Raw genomic sequence first — 18,481 nt, forward strand, 5'->3', positions numbered from 1 at the left:
ATTGGCAAGCCACACATCTCCATACTTACTTCCTAGGTGGCTATATTTGTTCCACTTTTCAAGAGTCCTTACACATGACACTTCAGATACACAATACCAAGAGAATTTTCCATAGGCAACCCACATATCACCCTACCCACAGGCTGGGTGGCTATCCACTCACCTTTGTAATGGCCTAATTTTGTATATACGTATCTCTTAATATTTTGTTGATATTTATCAATATTGGATAGAATAAGAATTATAAATTACAGTGGAACCTCGTTAAAGCGAGTACGGGATATAGCGACACCCCCGCTATTACGAGAGATAGCCGATGCACCGTCAATTGACCCTATAATAAGCGTGTTAAAAAATTCGTTTTTACGAGACCCTTTCGGTGTTGGCTCTCGCCATAGCGAGAGTTTCACTGCCGGAAGACTTTCATGAAGATTCCTTAACCTCTGTAATTGCTGGCGATCTGTTAGAAATGAAGTTAAAGTAGTGCTCAGTCTAAAATTTATGTGGTAAACTGTCGTTCGATAAATATAATGATTGACGAAACAATGCTTTGCATGATTTTTATTCAGTGCGGCGCTTATAAATTGTTTGAATAGTTAGTCGTTATTTGAGTAAGGAAATTTAGTGATGCAAAAAAACATCGCCTTTCGTCTTGATTTATGCTTACTTGTATCGAATAGATGTTTATCTGTCGCCGCACCACTCCTGTTCCTGTATATCTGTTCGCAACAGGTATATTGGCTATTATTTGCTCCACCTCCGGTAAAGCGACAATTCGCTATAGCGAGTGTTTATTAGTGCACCGTGGGGTGTCGTTATATCGAGGTTTCACTGTATTTCATTACTCTAATATAATTCCTTATGTTTTAAAATTTAGAAATGCCAAAATATGTTTTTCATCCCCATAGCATGAAATTTGTGATTTTTGCTCTGCTTCTCCTCATTTTCATTTACATACCTTGTTTTCAGGGTACAGAAATATACTACATGCTTTAGGTAAATAATGATGAATTCAAACTTCATCCTTGAAAAAATCACAGCACTACGTAAAATCAAGAAAAAAATGTAAAATCGAAGTTTTACCATTGTAATTCCCTAAGTTTCCAGGTTGTACTTAAGTGTCGCTGTCTTAAATCGCATAATCAGTGACGTTGGCAATTTTTTATAAAATGCTGCCAAAATTTTCAAATGTGATAAGGTAGAGTGAAATATTATGCGAACAAGCTGAATTTTTCTGGGGTTCATTTCCAAATGACACTTAACCAAAAAATTCCTCTGTTTTTGCAACTTTGAAAAAAGAAATTTTTCGGACCACTCTAGTGATGCATCCTCAAAAGCAATGGTCTTCAACCCGTGACCTGCCGGCTAATTTCTTGTGGCCCTTTGAGACTAAAGAAAATTTTTGTATTGCACCACACAGCATAAAATATATATCGATGCACTTGTCATAAATAAGCAATGTCAAAAATCGCATTCATTGATTGAGCTTTTAACCAATAAATATTATTGCACTTTGAAATTATATGTTTTTATTTTATTGTGTTGATGTGGCTGTAAAGTGAAACTTAGCAGTGTGCCCCTCTGGACGATGTGAAATTGATTTTTGGCTCTTGCATTTAAAAAGGCGGAAAACCCCTGTTCTAAATCATCCAGCTTTCACATAAAATTACTGCTCTAAATCCATTATTTAACAATATGCTGGTAAGGAAATTCATCACAGCATTCTCAATGCAATGGATGTTCTTTCTCTCATGTTCACGTGAAGCTTCATGGATTGTATTACGTAGCGATTATCCACTATTTCTGATCACTTGGTATTCAAAAATCAATGGTATATTGTTAATCAGCTTAAATTTTGTACTAATACATATTACATAGTTTGTGACAAGTCAAACTTTTAACTTAAAATCTCCACTTACAGATATTCTGTGGGGCAGTCGATAATGTTGATAAACTTCACTGCGTTCCTAACCCTGCAATATCACCTCTTTTTACCTCTATTTATACCTAAGTTTTTATGACTTCTCATGTCGCTTTTCCTCTCTTTTTCCAGGGTAATTTCTTGAGGTTTGGTGATTCTTATTCTGTTTTAGTAGCCATCAGCATGGTATTAAAAATTCATATCTATAGCTATAGCTGTCCTGTTGTCCATTTGCAATGTATTTAAGAAGCATGCATATGAAAGATATATTCAAATATGTTTAAGGACAACATGTGAGGAGAATGAAATTTTGGATATGATTTGGTTAATTAGAATATGCATATATTTTACTGAGTCCTTTTTTTTTCAGCCGGGCAAATTGTGAGATGAACCCACAAGACTTGCCTGCACTGGACCTTCCTCCGGTGCACATGAAGAGTCTATTATCATCGCCAGTTCTAGAGTCTGTTTTTATTCGGGAGTCTTCTGTGCTAACTGATGAACTTTTGGAGGAAGTTTTGAGTGAAGGCCAAAGATTTTTGAATCTCCGAGATATGGAGTTGGAACAGTGCAATAACTTAACCGCTCAATTTTTTCACTCATTGCTCACTCTTCCTGGACCTTTGAGGTCTCTCAAAGTTTGGGAATGCAAGCAAGTTACTCGTTGTGATTTCAATTCCTTCAAATCTATTTCAAGAAGAAACAGGTGGGACTTGCGTATCGATTGGACTTGAAAATTGCAACCAAGTCAATAATTTAAGTACATTAGTACTGCATCCAGTATGACTTATTGTGATTGTCTTTCATTCCACCTGATATTTTGTATTATATTGTTAAATAGCATGGAAATATTATTTTTAAGATGTGGATACATGTATTAATCTAGTCTGGAAACTGTAAAAAATATTTCTTAATAATCTAAGAAAATTTAGCTTATGCTCATTTCATAAATGTGGCATTGTACTTATTTACGGAAATGCTAAAATCAGCTGGGAGATTGTTACTTTAGCCTCATTAAAAGGGAGTTAGATTGCCTTCAGCTCAGATACTGTGTAAGTGAGCTGTCATCTCCTCGAGGCCTATTATGAATATTCATAATTATTTAAAGATACCACATCATTAGCATTATTTTGTAACAATTCTCATAAATGCTGTATATGCTTAAAGGTATTGTGAACCAAAAAATGCTTAATTATTGCTATATCACCCCCAATATCATATTATAAATTGTTTTACATTAACATGAGTGAGAAAATATATTTTTCTATCCATTGACGCATTGATTTTATAATTTTATACCTTGATGTGGATTTAAACAGAGGTCAAAATTTAAAATGGATGAATTGTTTTAATATTTTGTATTTGGTTATCTAATGATATTTACTTAACTGCTTGTATCATTGTAAATGTATGATATTGCTGAAGTTACTTTAAAAAGAAAGGTAGACTAAGAGTAGAATTTTTATTTCAAATTATTCCACCTTTTGTTTCAGATATATTGAATGAAGTTGACTACTGCTTAGTGTACTATGATGAATATTTTTCACTAGGGTTAATGCAAAAAAATTCATTCAGATCATTGGTGTAACTAGGAATATGCATTGAGGTGAGGAGGGAATGGAGGAGTTTAAATTAAAATTTTCCGAGGCTTGGGAGGGGGATCTATACTCTCTTCCCCCACATTATAGTTATGCCACTGATTCAGATAAATATTACGTGGGTAGTACATCTTGCATGGACTTACAACAGTGAACTTGACTAAGTCTGGGAAACAGAATCTAATTTTATTTTGGACTGATTTGAATCAGTTTTTGTACATGCATTACCCATATCTATTCCCGGTATACTTAAATTCGTCATATCTATTGATTTTTGAATTTCATGTTTTGATTTATATCTGTATATACATTTATTACATTAGATGCTGTATAATTTTTGAGATTCATAATGATTCCAGTAGAACTGAGCACCTTCAGAAATTGTCATCGGCAGAGGCCTGGTGTGACGGGTAGAGTGTGCAGAATGTGTCATTACATTCCAATCTAGCTCAACTGGATAGACAATGATGCCCCACAAGAAGGTTATGGGTTATTCCTAGTCACACCATATTTTTACTGTTTGGAGATGTAGCCAGATTAATTGTTGCCCCAGAACTTGTATTAGTTTTTTTTCTTTTTCCCTGAGCCCATCTTCAGTATCTTACTGATATCTTAATCCATTCCTTTTTTTTTGAGTGAGAGGACATTTTTTTTTCTTTTGCTATTCCTTAGACCTATAAACCATGGCTTTAATTTCATTGAATGATGCATTTAGATAAATATCCTTTCTCAGAACAATTTCCACTTAGTATAGTTGTTATCTTAACAAAAGCAGCAATATTTTTTCTCTGTGGAATTGTTCTTATGATTCTGTTCTAAACTTGAAGAATAAGCTTGGTTTTCCACAGGTAAAAAGCTCTGGAGAAATACTGCCCTTTCCAGCGATCTTCCATAGCTTGGAATGGATGTGAAAAACTATACAGTAAACTGTTGGTGAAAACTCTTAATGCCTCAGATAGAAGGGGATTGGGTAAACTGTGGGAAAATAATGGTCAACCTTTGGTGTGAGGGATTCATCAGGGGTGTTGGAATTATTTCCAATAAATTCTTAATGTGAGGGTGCACACAGTAGCCAAGTAAAAATACCATGGGATATCATGAAATTTGGCCAAATATGGTAGTATAGGTTGTGAGTCTCTCTCGTCACTTTAGACAATCCAAGTGATTCTAATGTTAGCTTTGTTGCCTGCCTAGACTAAGTACTTGGTGTCTGAGGCAGGCAGCAAAGCTAAAGTAGCTGACTGAATAGTAAGCCCTGGAACTAGTATTGTGGTAGAGATTAAGAAGCACAATAAGATATCAATTTTAGGGATATTGAGGCTATATTTGTGATAATATTTCAGGGCAGAGGATTGTTCTGTCAAACATTAAGATTTCATATTCTAGCTATTTATCTTGAGCCTTGCTATAATAGTCCTTCTAGAAAGCATGCGTGATCTTTAGTGATCCTTACCTTGTACAAGGAAGCGTGGTGTGAGGATTGGCTCAAATAGATGGTCAATCACTTCCACTGTTAACAACAGTCAATGGATCATTACTCCATAGTTTGTTATTGGAGTGCTGGAACTTAAATATATCTACCTTGATAATATTTCTTTCTTGGACACTTTGCTTAATCCTTACAATATTTGGAACTTTATGATCAGTGAACAAGAACATGAGACAGAATAAGTGTAGTTCGAACTGAGAATGATCATGAGAACGGGAGAAACAGATGCGGCTGTCGTTAACTATCTGTACCACTTTGCCTATGTTTAGCTCCTTCACTTCAGCTGACTAAAATACAGGCTTCTAAATCAAAAGGCAGTAGATACTCCCTATGAAAAAATTGTATAAAACTGTTTCAAATTTTTATACATTGCCATGGCAATGTATAAGAATGTATAAAAATTTGGAACAGTTTTATACAATTTTTTCATAGGGGTAATCTGGCACCCTGGTGAAAATGAACTGTTCCCTTAACTGTTCGTAAGCTGTGCACGTACTGTGCAAACGGTTCACAAATTTTCTGGGCCGTTCATGAAGTGTTTGGGAATTGTTCGCACGCTCTAACCTGGTACCCACGAACGGCCCATGAACGGAAAGCCTTGTGCACGGCTCCTGCACAGTTGGACATGAACGCTTCCTGAACGCTTCATGAACACATATTTTAGTTCTGCACATCTCCTCCACAATTACTAAATGAAATAATTTATCCATGATTCACTATTTTACATAATTGATCATAAGGAAAACAACCATCATTGTGTTCATAATTTTCTATGCAAAATTAGGATCAGATATTGACTTAGAACTTGAAAAATTTCCTGGGCCGTTCATGAGGTGTTTGGGAATTGTTCGCATGCTCTAACCTGGTACCCACGAACGGCCCATGAATGGAACGCCTTGTGCACGGCTCCTGCACAGTTGGACATGAACGCTTCCTTATTTTAGTTCTGCACATCTCCTCCACAGTTACTAAATGAAATAATTTAGCCATGATTCACTATTTTACATAATTGATGATCATTAACATATCACCACGAATTAAGGAAAACGACCATCATTGTGTTCATAATTTTCTAAGCAAAATTAGGATCAGATATTGACTTAGAACTTGACAAATTTCCTAGGCCGTTTATGAAGTGTTTGGAAGTTCACACACTCTAACCTGGTACCCACAAACGGCCCATGAATGGAACGTCTTGTGCACGGCTTCAGCACAGTTGGCCAAGAACGCTTCCTGAACAGATTATTAAATTCAATAGCCCAACCCATTTCTTCCACAGTTACTAAATGTAACATTTAATTAATGCTATATTCATGATTCACTACTTTCCATAAATGATAAGCATGAATTAAAAGAAACATGAATGAGTGCATTATAAGGGAAGACATTTAAAATTAGGGCTAATATGTTCAAAAATTCAAAAGGGCTTTAACTGTGAGTGAATGTTTATGCTGAGTTATTGGTGAAATACGCAAAAATTGCCAAATTGGTATAATGAGGGTAATATATATTTACATTGACAGTTTTAATAAAAGTGTAAATATATAAGTACAAATGTTTTGAGGTTGCTATGCATTTACAACAATAATGTGAGCAAAGTAAATAAAGTGGTGAATGTGTGACTTTCAAATACAATCCTGAGCTTGAACAATAACTGAAAGTACTGCAAATAACCCCAGAAGCTTGAAAATCTTAATTCCCAAAGACTTGAGAGCTCTTCCTGAACAGTTTAGTTTCATTGGTATGCAACACTTCAGTTCAGCCTAGCTACAGTTTGTAAACATATCTACCACAGCTTCCTGATCAAGCACTGGTATTATTAAATGAATTTCTTTTTCTTGACCTCAATTATTTAATGATGATTAATGTCTTGGTGTATAGGTCTGAGAATGATGTACAATTGTTATGAATGATAAAGGTTGCATACCTGGTGAAAATAAATTGTTCAAGAACCATTCCAAAAGTGTGACACAAAATGTTCAGAAACTGTAGCAGAAGTGTTCATGAACTGTTGGGGAACTGTTCTTGGAGTGAATTTTGGCATTGCAAACTGTTCAAATAAGCTATTCATGGGGTATTTTCCTGCTGTTCATGAGGTGTTTTCAGATGTTCATGACGCATTCTTTTAACTTTACAGGAAGTATTTACAATTATACCAATGATGATTAATGTCTTGGATTGTAGGTCACAAAAAATACAGAAAGAATTCAATTGTACACAAATGTAAAAGAAGAGACAAGAATTTTGGCATATTATGTATGTAAAATTGAATTCTATTTACATATATTCTTTTATTGTAACAAAACATTGTAATAACCTTTCATTCCTTTATGCATAGGCTGATTTACGGGGGAGGGGCACATGCCCCCCCCCCCCCCCCAGACGCTTGAAAAATAGACAAGATTTTTAGTATTATTTTTGTTTAATTGGGAGTCTCAATCATTTCCGTAATTTTATATTAATAAGTATCTTGTTAAGATAAAGAAAATATATTGTACAGTAATTTTTCTATGCATATTGTTACCCTTTAAATCTCAAATATGAGAAGACTGTTTGCCTGTCACACCCACCCAGCCGGCACAGCAGAAATTCTTTACATAAATGGAAGAGAAAAAATGGAGAAAATATATCTGTAGAGAAATCACAGGGTAGGAATTTCCCTATCTTTTCTGTTCGCAGAGAGCCCACCAGATTATTTACGGCTCTAGCGCTAATAATGCAGTGAAATTGCTTGTAAATCAGATTCAAAGGGCTGACGCAGATGGAGAGCTAATTAATATTTTTGTTCCACCATTAAAGAAACAATTATAACATACTATTTAGCATTTTAAATTCTCGAAGTGGACCATTGTGCGCGAAAGGTTGTTATTGTGATGAGTGCAAAGGCTTCGATTTTAAGAATAACTTTATTCCCTTAGCCCTAACGATAAATTTTATTTCATGTTGACATTAGTACAACTTTATAATAATTAATCTGCACGTAATAGGCACGTTTTAGGGGACGAGATGTCCTCAATACCCAACTTTGAGATGTTTCTCGTCTGCTAACCGAAAGCCATAAAAGAAGACTATCGATTCATACAATCGATATGATTGAAATCGAAATGCTGCCATTAGTGATGAGCGGAACTGTGATTTTCGGATCACTTCGTTACCTGTGACTGTTACTCATCAGTAACGGTGATTCTTAACTGTGATTGCGATCACCGAGGTGAATCACTCTTTAAAGTCATCGGTGATTTGTGGCGCTGCTATTCCTGCTACTTTGTCCAATTCCAAGGAATGAGCTCTTCTCAATAGGAACAAATAAACTTATAGAAAGTTGTAAAATTAGACAAAATATTTTTTTGAGGCAATAGTTCTGATTCCGAGTATATATTACAACAATAAAGTAAATTTGATGTGGTAGAAGAATTGATAAGGGGCAATCATTTTTTGTACGTATTTATAATCAAACCATCATAATTCAAAGCTTCAGCTGTATATTTCGCACAGAATGTCTTATTTATCATTAAATATGAATAAGACGTCGTTATTTTACTGTTAGTAGCATCATGGTAGCTGCCGAAGCTAACTTCACCGTATTCACAGTCGCAGTGATTTCGAGTATTTGGTGATTTAGTCACCGGCAGTGATTTCAGGCATTCGGTGATTCAATCACCGGCAGTGACGGGCAGTGATTTCGAGCATTCGGTGATTTTGTCACCGGCAGTGATCGGCTACTTCTATTCAATCACAGGTGGCGATATATCGCATATCACTTGTTAGTAGCCAGCGCTATCATCATCGAATCCAGTGATTGAATCACCGATCACGGTGATTTCGAATATTGAATCACCGACAGTGACTGCTACTTTTCAGTAACGGTGATTCAATCACAGTTAGCGATATATCGCTCATCACTAGCTGCCATGCTGCTCGAGTAACAACATCAAAACGGTTAGAAACGGTTGCAATCACGAATGTTTTGAAAGTTGTCTCTATTATTCCTCGTGCTGTATGAGTGAAAGCGGTTGAAAATGAAGTATCTTTTACCAACGGAGTAACGCAGTAGTCTCTGCACTGTCTCACGCCCTGAAATTTACGCAGACGAGTATGTAAACAATTGGATCTGTATTTGAAGCATGGAAGAAGATGTTTGAAGTAAGTATCATTAATTTCTCTTATGTTCTCCATGCTGACTAGCATTTACTAATGGAATGTTGCTGGAATAACGTATTATATAACAGTATTTCTTTCCATGCTCGTTATTAATGTATGAATTGTGCAATTTCAAATTATTTTTTAGCGGAATAACTTGAGTGGAACTCGTTGGTGTTGTTATATCCTAATAGTCCGGCATTTCCATCGTCCTTTGTCGTCTATGATGTTATTGCAGTGCTAAATTTACCCATCTAACGTCAAGATAAGTACCGTATAAGTCATATTTTAATTGTTGTCACCTAGGTTTGATTTGAATGTGAAATAAGTAGTGTATCCTAAGTGTTGTGAGGATATGACGAAAATCATCATTTCGATATGAGTATACTGTTACCTATTCCTCGACATTGGAGGTGAGTTTCATTCTTTTCTCGTCATCACGTTTAACAGCCATACCATACTTCTTTGCAGATATGCTGAAAACAGGGGAACTGTGGGCCCTAAATGGAGCTTACTGTGGGAAAGGCCTTGGGCGAATGAACGGGCAGATGTCTAAAAATTATTTCTAAATTACGGTGTAGATGTGCCTAAATAAAGATAATTTTTTACAGACTTATGATTTTTTGTGTGTAAAAATTTGTGGAAACCTCATCCCGCTTAGAGTTAGCAATAAAGGTAGTAATAAGTGAGCATCGAGTGTTAGTCGCCGTTAGTTCGTTGCATGGCCTCTACGCGGCGCCCTACTCGCCGTTAGAGAAATGATTTCTCTTGTATTTAGGAAATCTTTCTCTTGGATTTCTCTAGTTTTTCTCTAACTTTTCTCCAAGATATACGTATATGATTTCTCTTAACGTATATGATTTCTCCGTTTTATACGGAAATTATACGTATATTTTGGTTCTATTTAAAACGTTGTGCCGGCTGGGCAATTGCCCCTCTCCGAATAATATCCTGGATTCGCCCTTGCCTTTTGCATATTATTCTCACAATTGTTATTTACACAATTATTATTGTCAGACCTACACTTCGAGATGTTAATCATCATTGGTATTATGGTAAACGCTTCCTGTACAGTTAAAAGAATGCTTCACGAACATCTGAAAACACCTCATGAACAACTGGGAAACGCCTGCTGAACAGCTTATTGGAACGGTTCGTCACGGTTCAATTGGGCCAAAATACAGTCCGTGAACGGTTCAATAATAGTACATGAACACTTAGGGAACACGTTCTCAACACTTTGTGCAACGCTTCCTGCACGGTTACAGAACACTCCATGAACAGCTGAACACCTCATGAACAGCTGGGAAACGCCTGCTGAACAGCTTATTGGAACGGTTCGTCACGGTTCAATGGGCCAAAATACAGTCCGTGAACGGTTCCCGAACAGTTCATGAACACTTAGTGAACAGGTTCCGAACACTTCGTTTAATGCTTCTTGAACGGTTCGTGAACAGTTCATTTTCACCAGGGCAATTTCTGCCCAAATGATTGTGAACCATTTCAATCACTTCTGCATGGTAGTACTTATGCTTTAAAAATCATTGCAAGATTGCCATAGTATAACAGGTTAGTGGTATTGACCTACACGAATTTAAGAGAATGGCATGAGTGAGCTCGTAAAAATATTTTGAATTGTGGTGTGATTGTGGTACATATTTTTCGCTATTCTTTTGTTTCCATTAAAGTTGTATGGCGGTACCGCGGTACGGCGTTTCCCGCGGTATCAGCTGTCATGAACTCGTTTATCGAAGATCTAAATATCAGATAATATATTTTTACTTGCATTTTATCTTCTGGAAGTGAATACTTTTTCACTCGCTATGGAGTCAACCTGCCCAAAACCTGTAGCTAAAGTGGAAAATGTGTCATTTTCCTGCAAACGACGGCAGTCTAAAAATGCCCAAGGAATCAGGAGAATTGATATATTAGGATTTTATTCCATGAATAAGGATTTCAATTACAGGAATGACCTATCACAGCTCCGTTACCTCGGATTCCCTCGTAATCCTGAGGTTCATTTCGATTTAAGAAGACGCTCGGACCAAATTATCAGGAAGAAATTACCCACCAATGAAATCAAATTAGATTCGGCTTTAGAATGGATCACTTCCCATCACCAGGAGTGCACGGATGAGAATAATAGGCAATTACTTTTACGAAAATCCCAAAGGCGATTTTATGGCCTTCTATTTACGGTAGTTTTTATTTTCAGGTTTTTAGGTGACTTCGTAACATATAGGGGAGTGTTGACGAGAATAATGTGCTCCCCTTATGAGAAATTTGAAGGTTGGATCATTTGTGCATCTAAATTCAAAGGTAATTTTACTAGCCCTTCAGTTATATTACTTATCCCATAGCATAAGAAAACTCATTGCGCTGGAGACAATCTGAAGACCTATATACTAGCAATAAATGTTATCATTAGATCACAAGATTGAAATGGTACATTAATGAAATTACCTAAATTCCTCTGCCAAACTTTTTCTTCACCAGTGGATGTGGCAGACTTGAATTTAAGAATTGATTTATCGAGCTTTACCGGGCAACCTTGAGAGCTTGACGTCTCATCTTCTGGTATACCGAAATCAGACAAAATATATTTTGTCTGATTTCGAGTGCAAAATTTGAGATAGTTCGTCTGGTACTCTATTTTAGTTATTTGAAGAACGTACATTTGAAATTTAAATGATTGTTTCAGTGGTACTTGTTTCTTGTGGAGTGAGTTCATCTGTGGTCATTAAAAGTTGGAATTAATTTTATCTTCTGTTTAGAACATAGTTGCAAATTCATCATTTTGAACACATTCATCATATTCAAAAGAAATTATACTGAACCGAATGTCAAACTGCAAGCCTGCGCTGTGTGCTAATGAAAAATAAAAGGTGACATTCATTTGACAAATTTACCTGTTCTGCCAGGCTGACAGCGATATTTCTGTTAGAACGTAGGTATCCGTGGTGATGGTTTGATCTCTGCATTTCTACAGGGTTTTCTTCTGCGTCAGCTTGTTTGTAGACAACAGTTTCGCTGGCTATCCTGCCAGCGTCTTCAGGTCGAAGGTGTCGGCTGTTGGTTTCTGCCTCGGTTATATACTGTAGGCTGGATGGGAGCTGCACTGTGATTAGCTGTCTGACTGGGCGCTTCTATCTGATTGGCTCTCTCTTTGATCACTCTTTTTCCAGGTGCTGTGAAGGAAGTATCCATCTTCTCTATTGAAATTCAATGGTGTTTTTTGAATTTCATTGCTTCCCTGATTTGTCTAGGGAAGTATCGGCTCTCCTTAACTAAAAGTTTCTTCTCCTCAAATTTGATGTCGTGGCCAGGTTCTGACCATGCATGTTCGGTGATGGCAGAGAGCTGAAACTGTTTGTTCTTGGTTGCCCTTTGATGTTCTTTAATCCTCACATGCATGGAGCGGCAAGTTTCCCCTATGTAGGATTTTCTGCAGGAGCAAGGCACCTTGTATACCCCCTCGTACAGTTCTTGAGGAATGATGTACTTGGGCCCAGGGAGGAAGTCTCTTATCTTGGTCACAGAGGTATCTGGTGACCACAGCATGCGTTTTTAATATTCTGGCGATCCTCTCAGACATTCCAGCAATGAAAGGGATGGTGACGTATAGCTTCCTTGACGATTCTGCCTCTCCTCCCCTCCTCCTGTGCGACACACATGTTGCTAGGTGGAGGGGATGTGGGGGTGGGAATAGGGTAGTTTCCTTCATCAAAGAAAACGAAAGGCATTGATTGCGATTCGTTACCCACCATTAGTATATTCATAATACACAAATTATTTGGTTTTTGAAATACCGGTTTAGACGAATGGCAAGGGTCAAATGTTATCCTCATTTGAAAAAGGCCAGATTGGCGCCCATGCAATTCCACTCCAGGTGACGTCACAGGGACCTAGTTTCTACACGAGAGGATAGGAGTTATACATCGTCTGAGGTTACCAATGCATGCATGAGGCACAGAGCTCAGGTAAACATGTCTTAATAATCACTTATTAAAACTGGCTAAGGACGGAAAGTTTTCTTCGTTTGATAAGGTATTAATAATCCTTATTTAAGACAAGCGCTACCAGCCAGCAGGGTACTCAGCTACCCGCTAGCAGCCTGCGTCGTATCAGCGCTAAGCCTCGCCTCAAGGTCACCTCACAGGGGGGCAGCGGGAACCAGAAATAAGTCTCACGGAGAGATTTCCCGGCATTCATGCTTACGCGTCGTGTTTTCACGCGCTTGAAAATTTTCACTTTTCATTTAATCGCGAAAAATAGATATCGTCATGTAAAAATCTAAAAGCGTGAAATACGTACTCCAGGTGTAATAATCTTTCGATTTAGGCAATAAAAAAATAATAGGAAACCACCCTATTCAAGTAAGGTGAAATGGGATAGGAAGAGAGCATCATTGAGTAAAATTCCTTTGTTATAATTTACAGTGTTAATGATTTCCATGGATTCTAGTGTGTCTGGTCCCTTCTCCACATTAAGGATCCCAGGTTCAAATATGTTATTTGATATGTGTTTTTAAATTTCCTCCTTTTTTCTGATATAAATCTTAATATTTATTTATGGGTTAACCCATTAATTACAATCTTTCATTAAAGTTCCACCGATATTAGAAAGAAGCAAATGCACAGAATGAACCCATGGAAATTATGTATACACTAGAAAGCACGATCGAGGAATAGGTACATACAATAAGGTAACATTTAAGATATGGACATGCTATCACAGTAGTTGAGCTTAACTTCATCACAAGTAGCTTTTAAATTTAAATTAAGACATAGAGAAATCAAAACTTGCACCTAGTTTATTAAAATTCTATACATTGTAGATAGTGGGAGGTTGAAGGCAAAATTTGTACCATGGTAATTAACAACAAATGGGTGAGGATATCTAGAAGTATGACGGGGTACATTAAAATTAACTGATGAAAGGAGATGGAAACAATCTATATAGGAAATAATAATCCTATAAGGGAATAGGGCAACGCTGGAAGATCATCTGATACATATGGGTGTTAGATTTACTAGAGATGAAAGTTAAAAGTGATGTAATCAGACTGTGAGATTCCTTATTTGTTATTAATAAATTTGAGAAATTTATTTTGGACACGTTCAAGTGGTAATTTGGAGAGTACCAGAGCTATATATATGCAGTACTTTAAGTATGAACATCATTTTTAACAGATTCTCTTGGTGAATCCCAGATTCTTTAAGGCTTCACAGATAGTTAGGTCTTTTCACACATGTCACACTGTTTGTAGACCCTACTCCTTTTCAGGGGGTCAAGACCATCCTTGGCATTGTTGATAAAGTGTTATAATAAGTACTTAAGTATATGTACAACTGTTTTAATATGCTGGTTTGAATTTATCCATTGGAAAGAATTTGGTAGTCTAATTAGAACTACTTCCCAAATACATATTGTAATCTATGCCAAATGGTGACCATTTCTTATGCAAGGAGGTATGGGAAAATATTTTTCATGGCTTTTTTTTTGCAGAGTTGGCTTTTGTGTAGGTTGTGAGTGGTGGGGTATTCATTGTTGCTCTTTGTTTTATTATGTCCAGTTTTGTATTCTGTTTTCTGACATGGGAATGTGTACACTAGAAGGATCTGACCCATCATTTTGGTAGGCAACATCTCCCGAATTTATCATATTGCCTAGAATTTTTTTTCTGTCATCTTAATTTTTTCAATTTTTTTATGGTATGTCTTCTGTTGAAATATAATTTGATTTTTTCTCATAGAAAGGAGTTGTATCTCGGTTTACCTAAAAACAGCAACGTACCCGTCAAAATGACTGGTTAAGCATTTCTATTTTATTTGTGATGCTGACAACGAAAAATGGTACAAGCGAGATTTTTTTGTGAACTTTATTTTTTTTGCAGATGAATTACTTCATGCAGTGATTATTTAATGATAATCGTGGGATCATTATGGACCACTTAGCTTTAGGAAAAAAATCATGGCTTTTCATCTCACAGGAATGGAGTTATGGATGAAAATATAAATCACCATGCGTTGCACGTTGCGGCACTTTAGGGGTCACGCCCAAATTTCAATTGCTCATATTTCATTAACAATTGACAATTGGTGGCTAAAATTTTACACAATATCTATTTATACCAGGATGTATGACCATGGCAAGTTTGATGAAAATCCGAGTCGGTGGGTGCCATTTGGTCAAAATATTGGTTGATTTGACATGGAATGACCTGACAATGATGTGTTTCATTTAAGAAATCACTATGCTATGTTACGTCTGAATATTTTGATGTTTTAGTTAGCACATTTTTGCATTTTACATTCTTAGTTACATTTTGAATGGAAATAATCTCGCATATCTGCCTTACTGAGTGGTGTGTTGTAGGCCAGGTCAGGGGGAGTACACACTAGGGTGCCCCATTTTGCCACTTTTTTTAAAGAGAAAATCATAATACCCGGCAAAAGTTGTGTACCCGAGTGGGTATTACAGATATTTTTTTTTTTCAAAATCGGTTAATATCTTCTGTTCGGCATTTTGTCTTGAAATTTCGAAATCTTTAATGAAAATTGTAAATAATTTAAATTTGGTTTTAGCAAGCACTCATTTTTTTCAAATGGTGTGTAACATTGGTGTTTCCTTGATATTTTAGACCAAATATGTCAGCTCTATTCCTTTTAATTATCTGGAAAATGACCTTTTATCGTGTCCCTGAAAGCAGTTTTGTGGGTAGGCAACCCGCAATACAAACACTTATTCTACTCTCTGCATGTGATAAATGACGCGAAATAGAGATGTTTTTCAGTCAAAATCGTGTAAATCATGTCTGAAGTTGTCAAGGGTAGTCACTAGGATGAGTGTATGCTCTTTTAAGCCATCGCTGACAATATTGACCATATTTTCATCTAAGAAGGTATCGAAGAAGTTTCTGTCTAGGTATTTGCTGTTTGGAAAAAAGCATCTATTTTAGTAGTTACGTAAACCAGAGTACTTCCACTCATCTCACGCTACATGATGAAAACAATATGGCAAATTAAATCCTATAGTAATAAAACGGTATTTCAGAAAACACAGGCTGACTTATTAAAGTCTTTTACCAAGGGGGCGACGAAAGTATTTGATATAGCCTTCTGCAAATGTGCCAACTTTCCCAATTGTGTCCGTCATAAGGAAAAAATGTTTCCATCCTAGAGTACCAGTTCCTTGTGGAACAGCGAGGTCCAAGAATAATCCGAATTGGAACTATTCACATACCTATGTCAAAAAATGCGAGAAAGGGCTGAACGTAATAAATAATAATAATATAAATGATAATAATAATATAAATGAGAGGCTTGAACTCAAATCAACTGAATCAACAGTTGTTGTTTTGGAATTATAGTGAATACTTTGAGGATACTCAAGTTGATGAGGAAACCCGCGACGAGTGGTGCGCTAATGTGGTATTCACCAAACCAAGAGAAAGAAAGTCCATTGTCAAATTAGATTTGACGAAGACTGCCATAATTCCCCAGAGATATAGCGTAAGTGGGGGGGCTGCAGCACACATTACATCCACTGTATCTACTTAACGCAGCTTTTAAAGCTGGAATTATAGTTCAAGAGCAATATAGTGACATGACGTTAAGCAATATAGGTCTTGGCTATGACAGGACGAACACTAGGGCGGATCGCAAAAATCGATTTTTTTCAAATCCATCTGGCCCAATGAAAAAAAGTTGTGGGACCGATCAAAAATAAGGCCTGAAAAATTTGAGACCTGTACGTGAACCCCTGACCCTCGCTCAAATGCAATTTAGGGGGGGAGGGTCAAAATTCGAAAAAGATAATATTTAATGGTCATTCCCTATAGATTTCGCCGAGTTACTGCCCTTCCAGGGCGAAAATTTCGTGAATTTTGACGTATCTGCCACCGTTTAGCCACAAAATGCCTAATTTGAGTCCGCGTCCGTGAAGAAAATATTCCAACGCCCACGCAGCGTCGCGGATACCAGAGCCGCAGGCCGATCCCTTCCCCTCCACGCTCGCTTCTCCCCCTCCCACGCCTCTAATACAGCAAAATTCATCCCGCCCATGCTGCTAGGAGGTCGTTTATCTTTGATAATATAAATCAGAAGATGGTAGAAGGTAAAAGACGATGCGTAGTGAGACGACTTGTCCCTTATTTGGCGCCTCGTCGGCGTTAAACAAATCGATGTTACCAACTTTTAGAGAAGTGATGAAATATTTTTAGATCTGCGCACGCAGGAAAGGAGACTACGGTCATTTTAAATTATGAGATATTTTTGCGTGTAAGTGCATGGAGGAGCATAAGGTTCCCCCGATGAAGAAGTATTTTGAGAGACAATCTGACGAAAAGAAAGAAGATGGCTGCTGGATTGAACCCTAAATAAACTCGACAACTGAGGAAAAAAGGGAATCGTAGGACAGCGTTGAGCCATCATCGTCAATTCTTGTACGGGAAGATAGTATCAAAAATTTTCTTCATCAATTCATCCGAAGAAAATTAAACTGGCGAGAAATTAGCCGATTTGTATCTCTACTTTCATCATGAAATAAACATTAAGGACTATAACCTCAAATTGGAACTTCTTCTGGGAAAATGCGTCTGCCAACTGTGATAGAGGTATATACAAGAACCAAGCAACAGCAATGATCGTTCCCGCAACTTTAGCTGACGCAAAAGTCATAACTTCGTAAGATACATCAGAGCTAGTGTACCAGAATCACTTACGTAGACAGAAAAATATGCTAATTACTGTGGATAAGAAAAGAGAGGTGTCATCAAAGGGCCTTATTTCATTGGAATGGAAGACTATACTCTTGTCTGATGAAAAAAGGGAAGAGGACTTATCAATACAAGTTTAGAGGGGAATGTGTGGTGTTAGTTGAAGAAACAGGGTCCCACTTTTGGAGGTTTTCCTCCCCCATCGGAGGATTAGCAAAAGTTATAAAATCTGCGATTATCGATTCCTTTCCGAGTGAAAATTGGATGCACAGTATTAAAAAGGATTTGAATGCGATGGTACCAAGCGAATACCGCCCAAAAAGGAGGCATCATTTTGCCTTTGCTAAAAGCGTAATTCCAACATCCCTTGCAGTGTGGGTAGACTCTTCTCGGGATTCCCACCGGGTTAATTTTTCCATAATGGCCAACATTTCAAGCTCCGACTGGGGGCTCATCCGAAGGGATAAATTTTGTTGAACCCAGAAAAGAGTTTACCCACATCATTCGCCGGGAAGCATCAAATCGTATTTCATCCCTTACAGTGGTCTGTTTGCAAATTGCACTATGTTGACTTGGATTTGCGACATAAACATTGGGAGGGTAATCTAGGGACC

The 18,481-nt window shown here is 37.1% G+C and overlaps 2 protein-coding genes and 1 long non-coding RNA gene across 3 annotated transcripts in view; all 3 read left to right on the plus strand.

The window, feature by feature from the left end:
- The window catches only part of LOC124159203, a 34,499-nt gene extending 31,125 nt beyond the window's left edge, over positions 1-3,374 (plus strand). Inside the window, exon 8 of the mRNA XM_046534851.1 lies at positions 2,292-3,374. Coding sequence (XP_046390807.1) covers positions 2,292-2,655 — 364 coding nt within the window. The 3' untranslated portion in view covers positions 2,656-3,374. The remainder of the gene's footprint in view (positions 1-2,291) is intronic.
- A 5,546-nt stretch (positions 3,375-8,920) lies between these two features.
- Positions 8,921-9,760, plus strand: LOC124159208. The gene is made up of 2 exons (XR_006864922.1): positions 8,921-9,151; positions 9,297-9,760. It is a non-coding gene; the product is annotated as an uncharacterized LOC124159208 (long non-coding RNA).
- A 1,077-nt stretch (positions 9,761-10,837) lies between these two features.
- LOC124159206 (decapping and exoribonuclease protein-like) overlaps positions 10,838-18,481 on the plus strand; it is a 28,629-nt gene continuing 20,985 nt past the window's right edge. The window contains exons 1-2 of the mRNA XM_046534856.1: positions 10,838-11,294; positions 11,364-11,467. Of these exons, the coding sequence (XP_046390812.1) occupies positions 10,972-11,294; positions 11,364-11,467 (427 nt within the window). The 5' untranslated portion in view covers positions 10,838-10,971. The remainder of the gene's footprint in view (positions 11,295-11,363; positions 11,468-18,481) is intronic.

The sequence above is a fragment of the Ischnura elegans genome, chromosome 5 (assembly GCF_921293095.1).
Source record: "Ischnura elegans chromosome 5, ioIscEleg1.1, whole genome shotgun sequence".
Lineage (NCBI taxonomy): Eukaryota > Metazoa > Arthropoda > Insecta > Odonata > Coenagrionidae > Ischnura > Ischnura elegans.